At 47.6% G+C, this 19,623-nt stretch overlaps 1 protein-coding gene across 5 annotated transcripts in view; it reads right to left on the minus strand.

The window, feature by feature from the left end:
- The window catches only part of DLG3 (discs large MAGUK scaffold protein 3), a 115,497-nt gene extending 96,318 nt beyond the window's left edge, over window positions 1-19,179 (minus strand). For 3 of the 5 annotated variants that reach the window (XM_081846738.1, XM_081846736.1, XM_081846740.1), the window contains exons 1-4: window positions 19,063-19,179; window positions 15,090-15,221; window positions 10,466-10,599; window positions 5,033-5,170 (exon numbers count right to left, since the gene is read on the minus strand). In XM_081846738.1, the coding sequence (XP_081702864.1) occupies window positions 5,033-5,170; window positions 10,466-10,599; window positions 15,090-15,221; window positions 19,063-19,078 (420 nt within the window). In that variant the 5' untranslated portion in view covers window positions 19,079-19,179. The remainder of the gene's footprint in view (window positions 1-5,032; window positions 5,171-10,465; window positions 10,600-15,089; window positions 15,222-19,062) is intronic. The other 2 variants (XM_081846733.1, XM_081846739.1) reach the window with 2 other exon arrangements.
- Window positions 19,180-19,623: the final 444 nt, after the last annotated feature.

Here is a 19,623-nt window from a genome sequence, read left to right on the forward strand (position 1 = left end):
GTGTGAGTTACTGCTGGCTTGCTCTTGTCATCCATCTAAACTGGCATGTTGTTGTTCCTCTAAGCAAGGAGCAGGGAACTTCTTTTTTTAGCTCAGGGGCCACATTCCCTTCTGACAGGCCTACCTCCCAGTGGTGGGCAGAGCCAGATGCAAAAGTGGGTGCAGTAACACATATAAAATTTACCTTTGTACAGTAGGCTAATTTCTTCACACAGCCCGGACTATCCTCCATTGAGGCAAGCAAGAGGCATTATCAGAATTCAACGATGCATTCCTGTCAGGCAAATATCCTCAAAGCAAGGCCATTGAGAGGCATGGCTGAGGAGGAGGGTGTGACTGAGGGGGTGTTTGTGGCAGGAAAGGGCATGTGGCCTGGGGAGAGTCCCAGGGGCCACCTAGAGAGGCCTGGAGAGTCACATTCCCCCCAAGGTTCACTACCCCTGTTGTAAGCAAACACCAGAAACTTTGCAGAGGTCTGTGATATGGTACCACCTGCGCAGTTGCAACAGCTCCGTTACCACAGTCACTCTTTCGTGACATGGAGACACTGCACATGATGTCCAACACACATAGGTGCACTTTATTCCATGGTGTTCCAGTGGGAGGTCAAGGTATGTCCTTCTTAAGGTGGGTCCTTTGCACTGTCACAGCAAAGGCCTGTTTCCAGACGCTAACAATCCAACAGTGAGAGTAACCCCTAGCTCCTGCCATTGACCCAAGAAACAAAGGAAGCTCAAAGCTCTCTCCACTAGGCACCCCCAGCTCCAGAACACACACTGTATGTTACAGAGGCACTATTATATCAGCATGCTTCCACCTTCTAACAGCCCGCGAAGCTCTGCCATGAGAGAAGCAGGAAATGGTTATCCCAAAATCTGGTTTGGGAGGAGGAAGCTTGGGCGCAATTTTCTCTGTGGGAAAATGTAGATTTCACACACACACACACACACACACACACTCCACTATGCCCCAGAAATAACGGCTGCCTGGAAAACTCAGAGAAGCCACAGTAGTAGCCGTCAAGGCCATCTCTTGCACAAGCCATGGATATTGCAGCCCACATCCCCTGCCCCCCTGGTTCTCTCCCATTTGTGTTGCAAAAAAAGGATGTTCCATGGATTTTTCTGCTAGGAAACTGAATCACCACAAAGATACCAGTGCAAAACATTGGTTCTCCTCTCAGGGGTTCATTGGTCCAACACAGAGAGATCTAAAAGTGAGGACACAAGCCTTAGCATGCTTGCTGGTGCTTCCATGATATATCTGGCACAAGGAGTCTGTATTGTTCTACATGATACCCCCACAAGATGAAGCGCTTCCATCTTACACTTCCCTCCAAGGCACAGAAAACTGCCTTACATCAGGTCAGGCTATTTGTCTATCTAGACTAGGGATGTCAGAGAATTCTGTCAGATCTGGAAATAGGAAAGGGAAATGCACCAATTTGCACATTTGTCCAAGGTCAGGAACAGGAATCATGCAAGTGAACACGAGTTGTAAGAGATAAATATCATCTATCAGATGAAGCCCAATGGCAATATCTGCCACTATAACATCCTCTAACAGCCGTGGTTGAACTAGCAGCTTTCTCAGCTTCTGAAACACTGGAGATATTGGAACAATTGGATAAATCTTTTGAAACTAAAAACAACCACTGATCACTTTCTACAGATATTTATTATCAATAAATTTGATATACAGATTTTAAAAAATGATAGGAATAAAGAATTGGATTGTCCAATACCGCCTAATCAGTGGGAAAACGTTTTAGCTTCTGTAGCAATGGTATCAGTGGATCTTAAATTGTGACTTACACAACAGAAAATAATATTTAGAATTTATTGGCTCCATTATGTTTGTATAAAAAAGACTTGTCTAAGACTTGTAGCTGTTTGGTGGAGTTGTAATAGGGATAATGCCTCTTTGAAACACATGTTTTTACAGTGCTCCATACTCACTAAGTTTGGGGAGAAAATTGAGCACTATGTAAATATGACTGTGGGGGCAATTTTGAAATTTTTGGAGGAAAATATTCTTTTCAATTATATACCTATTGTATAGAAGCTGACAATTGGACAACAGAAATGGATTCTACACACCCTAACAGTGGTCAAGACTGGAATTGATGAACTGGAAGAATAAAGATATGATCCCAATGGATTGATAACATGAGAACATATGAACGGGTTGCTTACAGACGAAGTCTTTGTTTGGACAAATATACTGAAATCAGGAACAAGTTTATACAGGATATAGTAGGTTATTAATTATCATATATGTATTAGGACAATCATATTATCTATTTATCTACATAATAATGTATGGAAATGTAACTGAGTATATTTACGGTATTATACTCTTTCTTTCTTAATGTATTTTTTGCACTCCCCCCCCTTCTTTTTTCTTCTTCTTCTTTCATTACTTTATTTTCTATAAATGATTTTTTAAAAATAATAATAACAACAATTTTTTTAAAACCCTCAGTGAGTTAGGGACTTCATCTGCGTGCAAAAAACAGGGTCTGGTGGATGAGACTGATAATGGGTCCAATGGTCAAGAAGGCGGTTTCTGCAGGAGCTGTAGAGGGATACGTTATGCACTGCATAAAGGAGGACTTTCGTTTATCTGCCTGTAACTTCCAACATTCAGCTTCACTGGATAGTCACAAGTTCTAGTGTTATGAGAGCGGGGGACAAACTTTTCTCTATTCATTCTCTCCCTACCATGCAGAACTCTATCATGCCCATAGGCGCCGACTCCATGGGGCCTGAGGGGGCCCGAGCCCCCTCAAAAATTCGTTTGGGGGGCTCAGCCCCCCAATAATTTAATAAAATTATTACCTTAAATTTCGCTCTCTAACACGCAGATTTTTTCTCCTAAAAAGTAAGGGGAAATGTCTGTGCGTGTTATTGAGCGAATGTGTGGTCCCTGGAGCTGACTCCAGGGGCAAAAATAGGCAAAAATCAGGCAAAAATAAGATCGGCGGTCAGGCGGAGGGAAGGCGGAAGCTGCTGCTTTCCTGCATTCTGCCTCAGGGTCTTACTGCCCACCCGCTTCTGTTGCTGCGTTTGCTCAAACTCAACAAAGAGCAGGGAATCCCCTGCCCTCCTGGCAAGCAGAGGGTTAAGGAAAGGATCGAGTCCTTCCTTCTAATTCTTTCCTAGTCACACTGCGTGCCGGCTCCAGCCCACCACCTCCTCCTCTCCGTGCTCTAGGGACTCGCAGGTGGGAGAGAGAGAGAGAGGGCTGGCTTGGGGGGACCGAGACTTTTGCCTTCCTTTCCTCCCCCCCACCCCGTTAAACTCCTCCCCTGCATTCTTAGCCAGCTGCTTCTCCGCACACCCCTCTTGTGCTTCTTGTCCCTTCTGTGTTTTTCCTTCCCTCCCCATTTAAAACGTGGTGACAAAGCACGGATCCACATGGATCCTCAGGATTTTTGCATTGGGTCACCCCAAATTCACCATCAGATCACATAGCATGTCCATGGCTACAGCCTGCACCAAAAAAATCACGCACCCACTGTGGCCTGGGGCCACAATGGTGCAAAAACATGGTTACAAAGCACGGATCCACATGGATCCTCAGGATTTTTGCATTGGGTCACCCCAAATTCACCATCAGATCACATAGCATGTCCATGGCTACATCTTGCACCAAAAAAATCACGCACCCACTGTTGCCTAGGGTCACAGTGGTGCAAAAACGTGGTTAGAAAGCACGGATCCACATGGATCCTCAGGATTTTTGCATTGGGTCACCCCAAATTCACCATCAGATCACATAGCATGTCCATGGCTACATCTTGCACCAAAAAAATCACGCACCCACTGTTGCCTAGGGTCACAGTGGTGCAAAAACATGGTTAGAAAGCACGGATCCACATGGATCCTCAGGATTTTTGCATTGGGTCACCCCAAATTCACCATCAGATCACATAGCATGTCCATGGCTACATCTTGCACCAAAAAAATCACGCACCCACTGTTGCCTAGGGTCACAGTGGTGCAAAAACGTGGTTAGAAAGCATGGATCCACATGGATCCTCAGGATTTTTGCATTGGGCTACTCCAAACTCACTGTCAGATATTAAAAATCTTTATAAAATAGAGAATTAAATACATACAGAATGTTAAATTTTCAGTTTCAAAATATTAGTACTAGTTTAGTACTGTATTTCTATATTACTATAGTACTGTAATTGTTATTTTCAAATACTTAAATATTTTTAGGGTGTAAGACCCAATTAAAGCCCGTTATTTACATACAGTATTACAGTATTTACATACAGTATTAGGCATACTGTATTAACTTTATTAACTGTATTAAAGCATTAACTTTGAGATATTATTTTTATTTAATGAACCCTCAGCCTTATTCAAAGTAAGCTTAAATTAGCTATTTCACTTATTAATCAAAGTGCTATTACTGTGCGACAGCAATATTTTATGTTTTATTCTTTTAATGATAGTTTAGGATTTATTTAAATATCATTTCAATCTTTTCAGAGCTATATATTCACTGCTCTGTAATAGTCTATAAGCATAATTGTTACTGTAAATTAAATTAGCTTTTTACGAAAATACCGTGCGTGTTTATGTTTTGTTTCTTTTTTCAAAGCCAAAAAGTGTTTCAGGCTTGTCGAGTTTCCCGGAGTGTGGAGTTATAGAGAGTCGAGTTTTCGGGGTTCTATTGTTGATCATATGACTCTAAAATACTTTTAAAAAACTTTAAAACTCACTAATTTTCATCTAAAATTTAGAAAACTTCCCGGGGCAGGACCCCAGTATGGGCCCCCCCAATATTTTTTATAAGTCGGCGCCCCTGATCATGCCCGCCCTGGGAATGGTAGCTCTGTGTAAGGGGATGGGGTCTCCTAACAACTTACAGCACCCTTAGCAGACTACAGCAACCAGAATTCATTGGGGGAAGCCATGACTGATTTAAAGTGATACGATACAGCATTAAATATATGGACGAAATGTGGCCCAAGACCTTGGGCCCTGCCCTGCCCCAGCATGATAAGAAACCTCACCTTGGGCAAGGTGCTGCAGACACCCACCACCAGGCTGCAGACTTGAGCCAGCAACTCGGTCCTGCTCTCTTTCACTTTCACCAGCCGCAGTACCTGCCCTGAGTCCTGGCCCCAGGCTTCTCGTCCTTGCACCTTCCCCTGAAATGTAAAACAGGAAAAGAGAGAGACACAATGATGGCACAGGCAGCAGCCCAGAAACCATGGTGAGGGAAGCAGCTTCCGCTGCATTAAAAAGAAACATGTTATCGTGACGCACCAGTGACTTCGCGCTGGCTGCCCTCATGTTACACCAGCAGCTGTCACAGATTTGGGGGGAAGCCAGGCTCTTCAAGGACACAAGCCAGGGGAATGGCTGCGGGGCTGAGCTGTGGGCTCCTCACGGGCAAGCAGTCTTCACTCATGCTGTTAAATGCAACAGGAGACCCCTACACCAACTGCATTGATGAAGTTGTAATAGGCATAACCAGTTTCATATTCCTTCCATACCTGTATAAGGCCACTGGGAGAGCCCTTCTGGATCAGGCCAATGGCCCAGCTAGTGCATCATCCTGTTCTCACAGTGGCCAACCAGATGCCCAATGGGAAACCCACAAGCAGGATCCGAGCACAAGAGCCCTCTCCCCTCCTGTGGTTTCAGTGACCGGCATTCAGAAATATTACTGCCTCTGACCATGAAGGCAGAGCATAGGAATCATGGCTAGCAGCTATTGATAGCATTCTCCTCCATCAATCTGTCCAGTCCTCTTTAAAAGCCATCCAAGCTGGTGGCTATTACTGCCTCCTTTGGGAGGGAGTTCCATAGTTTACCTACACGCTGCGTGAAGAAGTCCTTTCTGATCCATCCTGAAGATCCATCCTGAATCTTCCAAGATTCAGCTTCATGGGGTGTCCATGAGGTCTAGTGTCATGATAGGGAGAAAAAGTTTTCTCTATCCGCTTTCTTTATGCCATGCGTAATCTTATACATTTCTATAAAGTCACCTCTTACTTGCTTTTTTTCCTTAACTGAAGATTGGTTGTCCTGAAGGAAATGGAAGGGGAATTCAACCTTTTTGGAAGAAAAGCTAGATTCTGCAACCTAAGGTTACACCTTATGCACACTTCACCTGGCAGACATAATTTCAGCAGTGAAAGGCAGAAAGTAGTTTGGGATCTGCTGGAAAGCCTATAGGTAATTTATAGTAGATATGCAAGCTAAGGTAAAGGACCCCGGGGTGCTTAAGTCCAGTTGAATTCGACTATGGGGTGCGGCGCTCATCTCCACTTTCAGGCCGAGCTGAGCTGGCATTCGTCTGCACACAGCTTTTCTGAGTCATGTGCCCAGCATGACTAAATTGCTTCTGGTGCATAGAATACCATGACGAGTGGAAGAGCGCATGGAAACACCGTATACCTTCCCACCTCAGCGAGAAGTAGATACTAATTTATCTACTTGCACTGGTATGCTTTTGAACTGCTAGGTTGGCAGGAGCTGGGACACAGCAACGGGAGCTCACCCCGTTGGCAAGTTCAGGAGGTTCAGTGGTTTAGAGCACAGCGCCACCTGCATCCCACTAGATATGCAAGGATTCTGTAGCCATAGCAAGAAAAAAGCTGTTTATCCTACCTTAGTTCAGGTCTGGTACTGAAAACAAATTCCGAGGCACAGAATTTGCTCAGAGGCAACCTGTTCTATAATTCTAATGGCATGCCTTTGAACCTGGCTTTGGGTGGGAGATCATACCTTGTTGGCATCTGTTTGTCTTGAGAGATAATAAAGTGCACCTTGATGGAGAGGAGAAGTCAAACTGCTGTGTTAGCAGCACCAAAGTGACCTCCCTGAGGTGCAAGCCTGGGCAGTGTGTATGGAGGTCCTGGGCTGCCCAAACAAGAAGACCTCCCTCTCTGCTTTGCTGATGTGGTCCAAAGGAAAGCAGAGCAAGAGGTTTGGCACCAGCTTGGCTGCAGGAGTCGCTGGTTGGAGGCATACAAGGCACCCTCATGAGGTTCTAAGAAAAAATGTGGCAAATTGTGCAAGCCCTAAGTCTGCCAACCACTGATTTACAGCACAGTCCTGTGTGGTATCTACTCAGAATAGTAATGGTAATGGTAATAGTTATAATAAATTATTTATATGCTGCCTATCTGACTGAGTTGCCCCACCTAGCACAGGAGAGCAGCTAAGATTGTTTGGGCATATATATGTTCACTGTCAAGGGTGGCAGCAGGCTCCCAATTCCAATAGTGAGACAAAGGAGGATGGAAAGGGTACATCTTGAGAACAGAGACAAGTAACTCCTAGGTTGCTGGATTGCGCTATCATTAATGGCCAAGGTCCCAAAACGAAGTCAGGGGCTAATCTGGTCCACAGTCTGGACCTTTGGGGCAGCATTCTTGCCCCTGGAGAGAAAGGAGGCATGAGCCTGAGCATCATCAAAGCAGAGAGAGACAAAACACATGGTTTCCTTTAGCGCCCTCCTGTGACTGTTTTGCCAATTGCTCTCAGGCTGGAAAGACGAATAGCAAAGTTCCCAAGTGGAATGGTGCACACAGCCTGGTCAACCTGACTGCATGCACTCATTGCTTTTATTCAGTACTGGCGTCTCATCAAAGGTGTTCTGCAGGCTTTTGAGATACAACAAATCTGCAAAACCTGTGAGGATGATGATGATACCATGCCTGTCTATAGGCAAAAGTCTCCCCAGGAGTTGGGGGCCGGGTAGCAGCGAAAGGGCTACTTCTTTACTCTTGGGAAGACAGAGAAACCATAAAGCAAGGGTGGGGAGTCTCAAGCCTGGGCCAAATGTGACCCTCCAGACCTTTCCATCTGGCCCTTGGGAGTCTTCCCCAAGCTGCACTGCATCCCCAGACACACCCACCCCTTGGCTGTTTTTGCCCGGCTGGAATGTGTGCTTGAACTCTGATGATGCCTCTTGCACATCTGGATGAAGGACAGAGAGGAAAACACGCTGAAATAGAGGATGTGGTGGAGGACAGAGTGGAGGTTGGGGGGATGCCTGCCTTGCCAGTAGTACATGTGAAAGGGATCTAGGGGTCTTAGTAGATCACAAGCTTCACATGAGTCAACAGTGTGAAGCAGCACCAAAAAAACAAAAACAAACAAACAAAAAAAGCTAATGCTAATCTAAGCTGCATCATCAGAAATACTGTGTCCAGGTCTAGGCAAGACATTGTCCCACTCTATTCTGCCTTTGTCAGACCACACTGGAATACAGTGTCCAGTTTGGGGCAGCACAATTTCAGAAGGATGTTGACAAGCTGGAATATGTGCAGAGGAGGGTGACCCATGGAAGATGGAGCAAGGTTGTTTTTTCCTGTTGCGGAGGGTAGGACCTGAACCAACGGATTTAAACTACGGTATATGAAAGGAGATTCCAACTAAACATCAGGAAGAACTTCCTGACAGCAAGAGCTGTTTGACAGTGGATCAGACTCTCTCGGGAGGCTGTGGGCTCTCTCCATTTGAGGTTTTTAAGCAGAGGTTGGGTGGCCATCTTTCATGAATGAATGAGTTGAGATTCCTGCATTGCAAGGGGTTGGACTAGATGACTCTTGGGTCTCTTCCAACTCTACGATTCTATAATTCTGTGAAATCAGCTACTGTACAAAGGTAAGGTTTACATTCCTTCCACCTCCCCCCACTTTTGCCTCTGGCCCCACACACTTCCGGCATGTGGCCCCTGGAAGGTTACTCAGAAGAGAATGCGGCCATTTGATTAAAAATGGTTCCCATCCCTGCAATAAAGGCTCTGGGGATTCTCCAACCTTTACACCATAGGCCACCTGACATCCTGAAAACAAAATATTTAAACTTTGTTAGAGGAAGAGGGCTCAGCTGGCAGCAAGCACCTTCTCTTCCCAGCTTACAGGAAAGGAAAACAGCCAGAAGGAAGGGAAAGAGAGTTCACTTCTGAGACAGAATTGCAACCTTGCCTGGCTCAGATCCTCATACTTGTAAGAAGGTGAAATGAGCCCTGCTAGATCAGGTCAGTGGACCAAATAGAGCAGCATCCTGTTCTCACAGTGACCCAAAAGATGCCTGTGGGAAACCTGCAAGCAGGATCCAAACACAAGAGCTCTCTCCCCTAATGTGGTTTCCTGCAGCTAGAATTCAGAAGCATTGCTGCCTCCAGCCATGGAGGCAGGGCACAGCCATGGTGGCAAAAGCCACTGATAAGTCTTATTCTCCATGAATTTGTCTCATCCTCTTTTAAAGCCACCCACATTGGTGGCTGTCACTGACTCATGTGGGACCAAAGTTCAACTATGCACTTCACAAAGTTGTACTTCCTTTTGCCTGTCCTGAACCTTCCAATCTTCAGTTTCTTTGGATATCCACAATTCCTAATGCTATATGAGAAAGGGATGTGAGAGTGCACAAAGGTGAAACCCACTGAAACAGCAAGCTACCGATGGTGGCTACTGTCTCCCTCTACAGTTGGAGGCCGTATGCCTCTGAATACCAGTTGCTAAGAACTGCAGCTGGAGAGAGTGCTATCACCACCTGCTTTTGGGCTTCCCATTAAGGCATCTGGTTGACCACCATGCTGGTCTAGGAGGCGGGCCTTTGGCCTGATCCAGGAGGGCACTTAAGTTAACCCAGCACACCTCTAGAACACCTTTCCTGCATCATTTAACTGTGACTGGACAGAAACAAATGAAGCCGTCTAATGCAGTGTTAGATGGCTGGTCCATCTAGTAGTCAGGAGCAAGCAGGCAGTAAACAATATCATGCAAATTGGAGTGAACACTTCGTTTGCAAAAAAATGCAATCTGCAAAGACTTATTCGAGTGTCAGGCCTAATGAGCATGAGCACAGCAGCTCATCTCAGTAGGTCTGCCCCCATGAAGCAGTCGTGGAGACTGAAGGTTGGCATAGGAAGTTGCTTTATCCCAGGCTGGGCAGTCCAAGGCTGGTTTTCGGGTGGAATTGAAGAAGGCACCCGAGGGTTCAGATTGCACCATTAAAGTTGGTTTGATGCTTTGTGAACCTGCTTCTCTTCCCCCCACTGGACTTTTTAATTTTTTTGCAGTAAGGAAAGTGACAGGAAAATGTGGGATAACAATCCCTTGATGCAATATAATCTAACCTCTGTGCAAACACCACCAGAATTATTAAATAGCTGACATTGTCTAACCAACCCACAGACATTTATTCATCAGGATGAATGCTCTTTAAACAGCACACCTAGGAGAAGGCTATGTCAGACCATCAAGCTCAGTATTGTCAACATTGATTGGCAGAGGCTCTCTGGCGTCTCTCCCAGTGCTACCTGGAGATAGCAGGAATTGAACCTGAGGACTTCTGCATGCATGGCAGATTCTCTATGATGAAGCCACAGTCCTTCCACAAAGGGTTCCCCAACTCTTGGACTTGGAGGATGGAGGTGGGGGGAACTTGAAGGTGGCCTTAGCAGAAGCCCACACTCTCACCTGCAAGCCATATCTGTTATGGTCATGATTCTCGAAGTAGCCCTCTTTGCTGGCATCGCCCACATTCTCCAGATCCACGGCCCCATCCTGCTTGCAAGCAGAGAGCAAGTTCAGCTCATAACACTCTTGGATATCTGAAAAACAGGCCGAGAGAGATGTAGATGCAAAAGGAAACAGAATTGCTCCAGCTGCCTTGGGAGATTCTTAACACTCAAGGCTGGGCAGGGTGACTGAGTCAGGAGTGTCAGCATAGCCAGCAAGGTGAGCAACAGCAAGCTCAGTGAGATTTGCCCACAAGGCAGGAAGTTCAGCAGCAACACAACCAACTCCATGGTTACAGCTATGCATTGCTAACTTCTCTTTTCCACGCCCAGCTCTTGCACATCTGGAAGACCTGGGGCTCTGCTCAGAGCCAGAGGAAGGCAGAATCATTCCTGCCCTACAGGAAAGATTTGCCAGCAAAAGAGGTCACTTTAAGTTGCCCTTTAAGTTGTTGCTGGCATCCATCTCTCTCAAGAGACAATGGAGTGCACCTCCGGCGGTGAAGTCAAGCTGCTGCATTAGCAGCACCAAAGTGACCTCTCCAGGGCACAAGCCTGGGTGGTGTGTCTGGAGGTCCTGGGCTGCCCAGAGGACAAGACTCCCCTCTCGGCCTCACTGATGTGGTTCAAAGGAAAGCAGCGCAAGACGTTTGGCACCCGCTTGGCTGCAGTTGCCAGAAGTAGGCGAACAAGGTCCATCCAACCATCTTAGGGACACCACTCTTAGGGACACCACTCTGGAATTATGTAGAGTTTGCTTCTTAGCTTTTTCTTCTCCTGAAGATATTCCACAAGGCAGTGGAAGTTTAGGACCAGACTATTCCTCCTTCTGGATTTTCTACCTTGCCAAGTGGATGAGCCCCACCTGCCCCAAGTTTCCCTCCACAGCACATGCAGAAACCGCCTTCTTGACTGTTGGACCCACTATTGGTCACATCTGCTCAATCTACCAGAGCTTGTCTTTGCATGCAGGGCAAGCCCCTAACTCAACAAGGGTTTGAGACCCATCAGCTCCCCTCACCTGGTTTAGCCAGCCAGTTGAAGCAGTTTCATGAGGTGTGGCCGCTGTCTCATGCTGACAGCTTCTGGGGGCCCCAGCTGAGAGCTGAGGGCTAAGTGCAGGGTGGGGACCAAAAGTGGGCAAACCACACCAGAAGGAGCATGATGTGTCCCCCACCAGCAGTACTACCCCTTCCCTAATACTCCATAACACCATTCTCAAGGTGGTGCCTGCTGTTCCCCAGCCCCCTCCTCCATACTCCCACACCTAGTCAGAAGCACCGGCACAAGCCCAAGTAGTTATATGGCCCTTCCATTTCCACATTTGCCTTCGTTAATCTTCTTGGAGCAGCAGAGTCCATGTGGGAAAGCCACCTAGGCAGCAAGCAGGGGCTTCCCAGAGAACCTGACATGTGCCCTCACTTATCACGGTTGGCTGGTGTGTCGCTGTCACCACCACCACTGTGCCTATTGAAGGGGAATGGGAGCCGCTTGGCAGCTACCCAAGCTCAGCCAGGAAAAGCTGAGAGGAGGAGGAGGCAGTGGGGAGGTGGAGGCCCAGGCATTCCCTCTGTGCGCAGGGCCGGGGTCTCACATTCCTGAGTGGAAGCAGCAACAGCAGCAGCTGGCGGCTTTGCTACGGCCAGACATGCCCTGCCCTCTTGTGCTGGTTGCTCCCACTGAGCTGGGCAGGGCTGAATCCCTCCTTCAGGTGGCTCCCACCTGGAAAAGCCATCAGAGCAAGCCTTGGCCTGATAGGAACCCACATACAGTATCCCATTTAGTATCCCCCAAACTTCTCCCTCATGTATCCTGCCCAGGGGCATAGGCTCTGGACAGCTCTTATTGCTATGCCAACTGGTGCTCCTAGTGCAGCATTGCAAACTAGTGGAGAAGGGTGTGCCTCTTTTTGGGAATGGTCAGCCCCTTTTCTCCCCAGAATGTTAGGCCAACTATTGGGGAGTGGTGCAGGTCCATCCCCCTGCTCTAGGGCCACATTCACAAAACAGATTTGAAGCATGGCAATACCACTTTAAACAACCATGGCTTCCCCTAAAATACTCTGGGAGCTGTAGTTCGTTAAGGGTGCAGATTGGTTTTAGGCGGTCCCCTATTCCCCTTGCAAAGCTACAGTTCCCAAGTCCCTTGTGAAGAGGGATTGATGGTCCAACCACACATAGTGGAACTGTAGCTTTGAGGGGAATAGGGGGTCTCCAGAAAACTCCCAGCACCCTGAACAAACCACAGCTCCCATAATCCTTTGGGGGAAGCCATGAGTTCTTAAAGTGCTTTAAATGTATGGTGTAAATGTGGCTCAGGTCCACCAAAACCTTCTTCAAAATCTCCTCCCACCACCTCCCCAATTTTTAAAGTCAACAACGGAAACAGAGCCTATTGCTATCCTTGTTTTTAGGAAACTCTATAAAGCATGGGTTCCAGGCATATACCCAGGGTTCAGTTTCCTAGGAATGAGGTTCAGCGGAGACTGTGGTGTCTTTATGACATATGGCTTATTCACACATATACACAACCTGAGCCTACGCTGGAGGGGCTCACAGCATTAACAACCAAGAAAGTCTTTGTTGTCCCAATCACAGCCTTGGATTCCAGGAGAAATCAAGCATGGCTCTCCCTCTCTGGCTTGCGGCTGCTTCTAACTTCCAGCTCTCTCTCACACACAGCTCTCCACTCTGGCTTTTGTCTTTCTAACTTAACACCACCCATCTGCTCTCTGGCACAGAGCCATTTTCTTTGTTATACTAATGACCAACTGTACTTAAGGTACTTAGATGACAACTATGACCCTTGCCTGACTAGCCCAACAATTGAATCCTCCATTAGACTGTAACCCTTGATAGATCCAGGACCCCAGGAATTAAGAGGAGATTTGGGTATCCATCGTGCAGACCAATCCCCCTGAATTCACAACCATACAGACATGCTACAGGGCTGCTGATAGTACTACCAGTAGCTAAAATTGTGTAAAGCACTTGGAAATGAACGATAACAAACACTATTATTAGCATGAATGGCACCTTACCTACTTCCCTACCTTTTAGGACACTCCCCTTGGTTACTGTTTTTTAAGAAGACTGGAGTGGGGAGAAGGATATGGCTAAAACTGGGGAGTCAAGGAGGAAGTGGGGCTTGAGGGTTGCATCAATAATTTCCCAGGTAATTCAAGCGTTTGTTACCAGAGGGCAGGAGAGGGACATAGACCAACAATGTTCTGTGCCCTACATAGAGCAGCTGCCATTTGATGCTACAGAGTAGTGGCTCCCAAAGCGGATGGTACTGCCCCCTGGAGGCGGAATACAAAGTGGGGTTCTAAAAGGAAAGTGGGGAGCAGGGTCTAATTGACTGTCAGAATTTGCAAAGCTGGCACCACTGAATCAATTAAACTCAACTGCTTTAATTGGATTTTGAATAAACATGCAACTAATTCTCATTTTTTAAAAATACTATTGTGCTATTATTTTCCTTAAGGAGTAAACCCTACACAAATCCAGAGTGGAGTCCCTAAGGTGGTTGGATGGCGCCTTGTACGCCTCCTTCCGGCAACTCCTGGAGCCAAGCAGGTGCCAAACACCTTGCTCTGCTTTTCTTTGAACCAGATCGACGAGGTTGAGAGGGATCTTGTCGTCTGAGCAGCCCATGACCTCCAGACACACTGCCCAGGCTTGCACCCCAGAGAGATCCCTTTGGTGTGGCTAATGCAGCAGTTTGACTTCACCCCCAGAGGCACACCCCACTGTCTCTCAGGACAGAGGGATGCCAACAGCAGTGGGTCGGGCAACCTACTGTTATGAATAATGATTCTTATAGGGATGGGTGAGGGCACTGGGGATAAGTTTATGGATCCGAGGGCGTGGGGGGCCTGAAAACCGTGGGAAGCGCCAACCAGGGTCCCTCCAGATGTGTTGGACTACAACTCCCATCGTTGGGGCTGATGGAGCGAGTGGTGGTGAAGTGGTCAGAGCATTGGACCAAGTCCTTGGAAACCACGGTGCAAATTCCCTCACTTGGCCATGAAGCTTTCACTGGATGACCTTAGCCCAGTCACTGCCTCTCATGCTAACCCAGCCTCACAGGATTGTTGTGGGGATTAAATGAAGGGCAGGAGAACCCCTTGGAGGGAGAGAGACGGAAGATGTATATGGAGCAATAAATAAACAAATAAGTTGCAGTTCAGCACAGCTGGGGGACATCAGGTCAGCAAAAGCTGCTCTATAGTCCAGCTGGGGGGGGAGGGGAGCAACCAATGTTTCCCCCGCCAGTCAAATTTGATTTGGGGCATGGCTATGGCCAGGTAAATCATCAACAGCTGTATAGGAAGCTCTGCTCAGACAGCACAGCCCGCTCTAGTTCCTGCCGGCTTGACAGAAGGTCGCAGAACCCTGTGATCATGTGTACAAATCGCTGAAGCCGCTCATCCGAGCACCTGTGTAACAAACAGCTCTGGCATGGGGAGACCTGCAAGAGGCGCAGAAACAGCTACTGCTCTCCGCCCTCCACCCCCTGCCCATCTGCCCACAAAGCATGCCCAGGTGCTTTGGCTCTGTACAGCTGCAAGGCACCCTTACCTAGCAGCGCCTGGAAGAGCTCACTCTGGAAGACGTGAACCACTTTCTCGATGGAGACTTGCAGAGGCCGCTCCGCCGGGGACTGCAGACTCCCCTGGTACCTTGCCAGGATCTCCACAGCCCGCTGGGTGTCTGCCAAGACAGGATCAGAGCTATAAAGCACAATGCCTGCACACAGGCAGGTGCTGCCAGCCCTAACCAGGCAGCAGGCCACGCCCCCTCATGCCCCACTGCTGACATCGTTTGCCCCTGTTATGTGGGCAGAGGTAGACTGCCTTTGGAAAGGAAGGTTCCATCTCACTGTCACAGCCAACAGCTGCCCTTCTCCACAAATTCACCTAAACCTGTTTTATATCCACCTTACAACGAATCACGTTTGTGGAGTCCATGCAACTTGGTTCCAGTGTGTGCTTGTTTGTTTAAAAACCAACCAACCAACCAACCAACCAACCAACCAACCAACCAACCAACAGGATTTCCTTAGACCAAGTCTTATACTGCTGGTCTATTTGGTTTATCTGCCTTATACAGAGTCAGACACTCTGTATAACACACACTCACTTTTATTTTGTCCCCCTAAAAAAATCCAAAGAGCTTCTTACAACTCTAGAAAAGGGCTCTCAGAGATCCTGATCAACCAAGCGGCTAAGTTCAGATGCTTCCCTAGCCTCCCGTGGGTTCTGCTGCCCTCAAGAAGCATCTGTCCCCCAGACCAGCGCATGGAGGGGGGCTTCCCTTTGTGAGGGACAGCCCTAAAACAAAGGGCGTCTGTACCAGCTCCTGGGAGGAGTCAAACAAGAGGGCAGCTGAGCCCATCCTCTGACCTTGTAGCTCTTTTGCTCCCAGCAGGGGGTACAGATCCCAGAACAAGAGGGCTGTGTCTGCAAGTGCTCAGGACCCTGAGACAATCACTTCTCACAACATGCCACCACACCTCAGGAAGAAAGCTGGAGATGTTGGGAGATTACCTTCTTCCAATCCAGGAGTTTGCAAACCTTTCTGTTTCAAAGCCAACCACATAAGCATTGATTTGTCTGCTATGGAATCTCAAGTGGGCTATGGATTGTGCTTTACTTGCGGGGAGGACAACGAACACAGCTAAGCTCTGCCTTCACGGTTGGAGGCAGCATGCTTCACTGTGTTAGAAACTCAGATATATAAGTTAGGTGCCGAATGGCTCCTTAAACCAATGTTGTAGTCGTCAAAATGGAATATCTAGTTGCCATTTTGGGGGCAGCTGGCTCTAAAGTCTTATTTTTCAAATGATGGACTGACTGTGATTGATTCTGGCTAGTGAGCTTTGAGCTTTGAGAACTTACAGAAGAAGAATCACTTGATCCAGGCACAGTCCACATATATACTGGCTTATTCTGATCTCTTTTTCTTAATGGTGAGTGCTCTTGTTCAGGCTGCACAGAAATAGGCATTTTGGTTCCAGGAACTCGTCCCAATTGTGCAAATAAAATATAACTGACAGAACTCTTTGGGATGGGCGTATTAGTGTGTGAAAGCAGTCCAGATCCGATGATCCCCAGATGGTGGAGATATCAGGTGCCATCCTGGCACCTAGGCATCTTCGCTTGGTCACAAGTGGTTGAAAGGCAGGTGCACAATGTGACTGGCTAATTTTGAACAGTGTAAATACCAGTTGCCAGGAATCACAAGCAGGGAGAGCGCTGCTGTTGCACTCAGGTCCTGCTTGCAGTTTTCCTATCGGGGCATCCTTCTGGCTACTGGAAGAACAGGATACTTGACTAAATGTGCCTTTGGCCAGGTCTAGTTGCAGGGCTCTTCTTAGGCTGGGACCCACATTGTGTCCCCTGCCATAAATGGGCTGTGCATCCTAGGGAAGCACTTATTACTCACCCGCAGCTGTCTGCTGTTTGCTGTAGGGGTGGACAACCTCTCTGCCCAGAACCCTTGCAGAAGGGTTCACCCTCTTCCTGTACCACCCTCAGAATTAAAAAGACACTAGTTCACACTGTTGGAAGGCTTCATGAGATCAGAGCAATATAAGGGGTTTTCCAAGTGCAGAAACACATGTCCTTACCTTAAGTCACCGGACCCTGCTTCTCTGTTCCATGCAGGCACTGGGTGGGCATTCTATTTTAAGAGAAATCGCCTTACTCTACAAATGCCCACTCAACTGAACCAATCTGGGGAACTAGGACTGTTGCAGGTGCCACATAATACTCATTCTGTGCAACAGCACCTGCAGGTTGGAACTCCCTGCCTATTGACATCAAACAGGTGCCTTTACTGTACTTTTTTTGGCACCTGCTAAAAAACATTTTTCTTTAGGCAAGCTTAGCCAGACATGTTAACATGTGTTTTCAGCTGCTCTTTAGCTTGCTGTTGATCTCAATTATTTTTTGAATGTTTTAAACACTTATTTTCAACTGTTTTTCTTTCTTTCTTTACTGATAATCCTATGGTTTTCTTCTTTTTGTAAATCACTCTAAGGTTTTATCACAGCTGAGCGCTATGTAAGTTTTGTGAAATAAATAAAGGGCATCTAAGCTGCTGGTTACATATTTTTTTTGACAAGAGACCAAGGCTGCTAGGAGAATGGACTGAGTCAGATCATTGCTCCTCCTTGCCCAGGGATAGAGAAGCTTTGCAGGAAGTTGTTAATTATATTATTTACCCCACTCTTTAAGCAGCCTCCCTTTTATATCCTCACAACAGCTTTGCAAGGCAGGTCAGCTGAGAGGCAGCGGCAGGTCAAAGGTTTATACCTTTGGGACTGAGCAGGGATTTGAATCTCACCACCTACAATCCAGGACTCTATCCCAGGAGTAACCAATGTGTTGCCCTCTAAACATTTTGGACTACAACGCCTATTTGCCCCAGACAGCATGGCCAATGGTCAAGGATTATGGGAGTTGTAGTCCACAAATCTGATGGGCACTGCATTGGCAATGACAATCCAAGACCTGGATGTGTGTGCACAGTTCCTGATTTACGTATGAGCTGAGCAGGCTAGAGCCCACATCCTCATAAACTAGAGGGCATCAGCCTCTTGCAAAAAAAAGGGGGGGGAGTTTTAATAATAAACTGAAAAAGAAACAGCTATAGAAAATTATTCAAAACATTATTCAAAATTATACCCAACAATTCCACCTTGTGTAAACCAATTATTTTATTCAATCCTCAAACAGAGATATTGTAAGTTTACTGGTAAGTTTAGTTACTGATTTTAATAGTATAATTGAGAAGTTTGCATCCAAAAGAGCTTGATAGAAACTGTTCTGACTTTGCATATACCGTAGTACAATGATTCCTCTATGAATGTTGTGAATGTCTCCATTAATTCCATACTTTTGTAAACTTGATAAAGGTTATAAATTTATAAGCAGTCTTTTTACCAAGGCCAAGATTTCAGCAATGTTCTACTTTCACTGAATAGGGAAGAATTGGGTTTTGCTTCTCATGATCAGATGCTATTAAGTCTGAGCCTCCCCAGGTCTCTTAGCCAAGGCCTTCAATGGCTGTAATCGTGGCCTGGCTGTGCAAATCACATTACTGTACAGTAGCAGGTAGCAAAGTTAGAGAGTGGCTTCTGGGCCTTTGACTCCAGCACTTTGTCCCTGCTGGAAAATGCTTCTCCCTGAGGTGCAGCTGTTAACAGGCACAGAAACCCTGTCAATGAAATTCTGAAGGCAACCCCATACAGGATGCCAGGCGGGTGCCCCCAGAAGGGCTTTTCACAACTTTGTCTCCAGGAAAAGCGTCACACCAGCCCTGCCAGGAAGATCAAAAGGTGGCATCTCAGGTGACAGCAGGAAATTACTGCCTTGCAATAAGTTTGGGAAAGACACGGCCCCATTCATGGGCATTCACTCTCTAGCCGGGGAAGGGATCCAGAGGCCTTGAGGAGGGGAGAGCACAGAGAACAGTGCGCACCACAGCCGCCCCCTTCCGCCTCAGGGGCCCGGGCACGACAACTCGCCGCCCCCCGGCACGCTCTTACCTCTCCGGTTGGTCATGGCCCGGGCGGGGGCGCCCCCGCCGTTATCTCCACTACGCTCTCCGAGATAAGAGGGGAGGAGGCTGGGCGGGTGGCGTTGCCTTGAGGGGCCGCCCTGTCCGGACGGAGGGACGGAGGGCGGGGAAGAGGCGGAGGAGGGCGAAGGGGCCGGGCTCCGACTTTCTGGGCGGGACAGTCGGCCGGCCGGCGGGGTTCACGCGCCCAAAGAGCGATGGAGGTGTTCCCTGCCCACCCTTTCTCCCAGAAAATCATGACGGCTGAAATGTCACTCTTCCAAACGCCCCGCAAAGGGCAGCCACGTTCGCTTTTGCGATTCGTTTCCCAAAGAGATCGCCACTCACGGGCGCTGGATACCACGCACACCAAACCTACGGGACGAGACGGGGAAACACCCCTCGAACCTCGATCCCAGGGCTTTGCAGAGGATGCGAGAGCTGCAAATGCTTTGCCCGGGGAGACGGAGGCTCTGAAGCCAGGAAACCTGACACACGCACCCCATGCCGTGTCCAGTTTTGTCCCGCCTCCAGGATGCTGCCAGCACCC

The sequence above is a fragment of the Podarcis erhardii genome (genome assembly GCF_964252035.2).
Source record: "Podarcis erhardii genome assembly, chromosome: Z".
NCBI classification, from domain to species: Eukaryota; Metazoa; Chordata; class Lepidosauria; order Squamata; family Lacertidae; genus Podarcis; species Podarcis erhardii.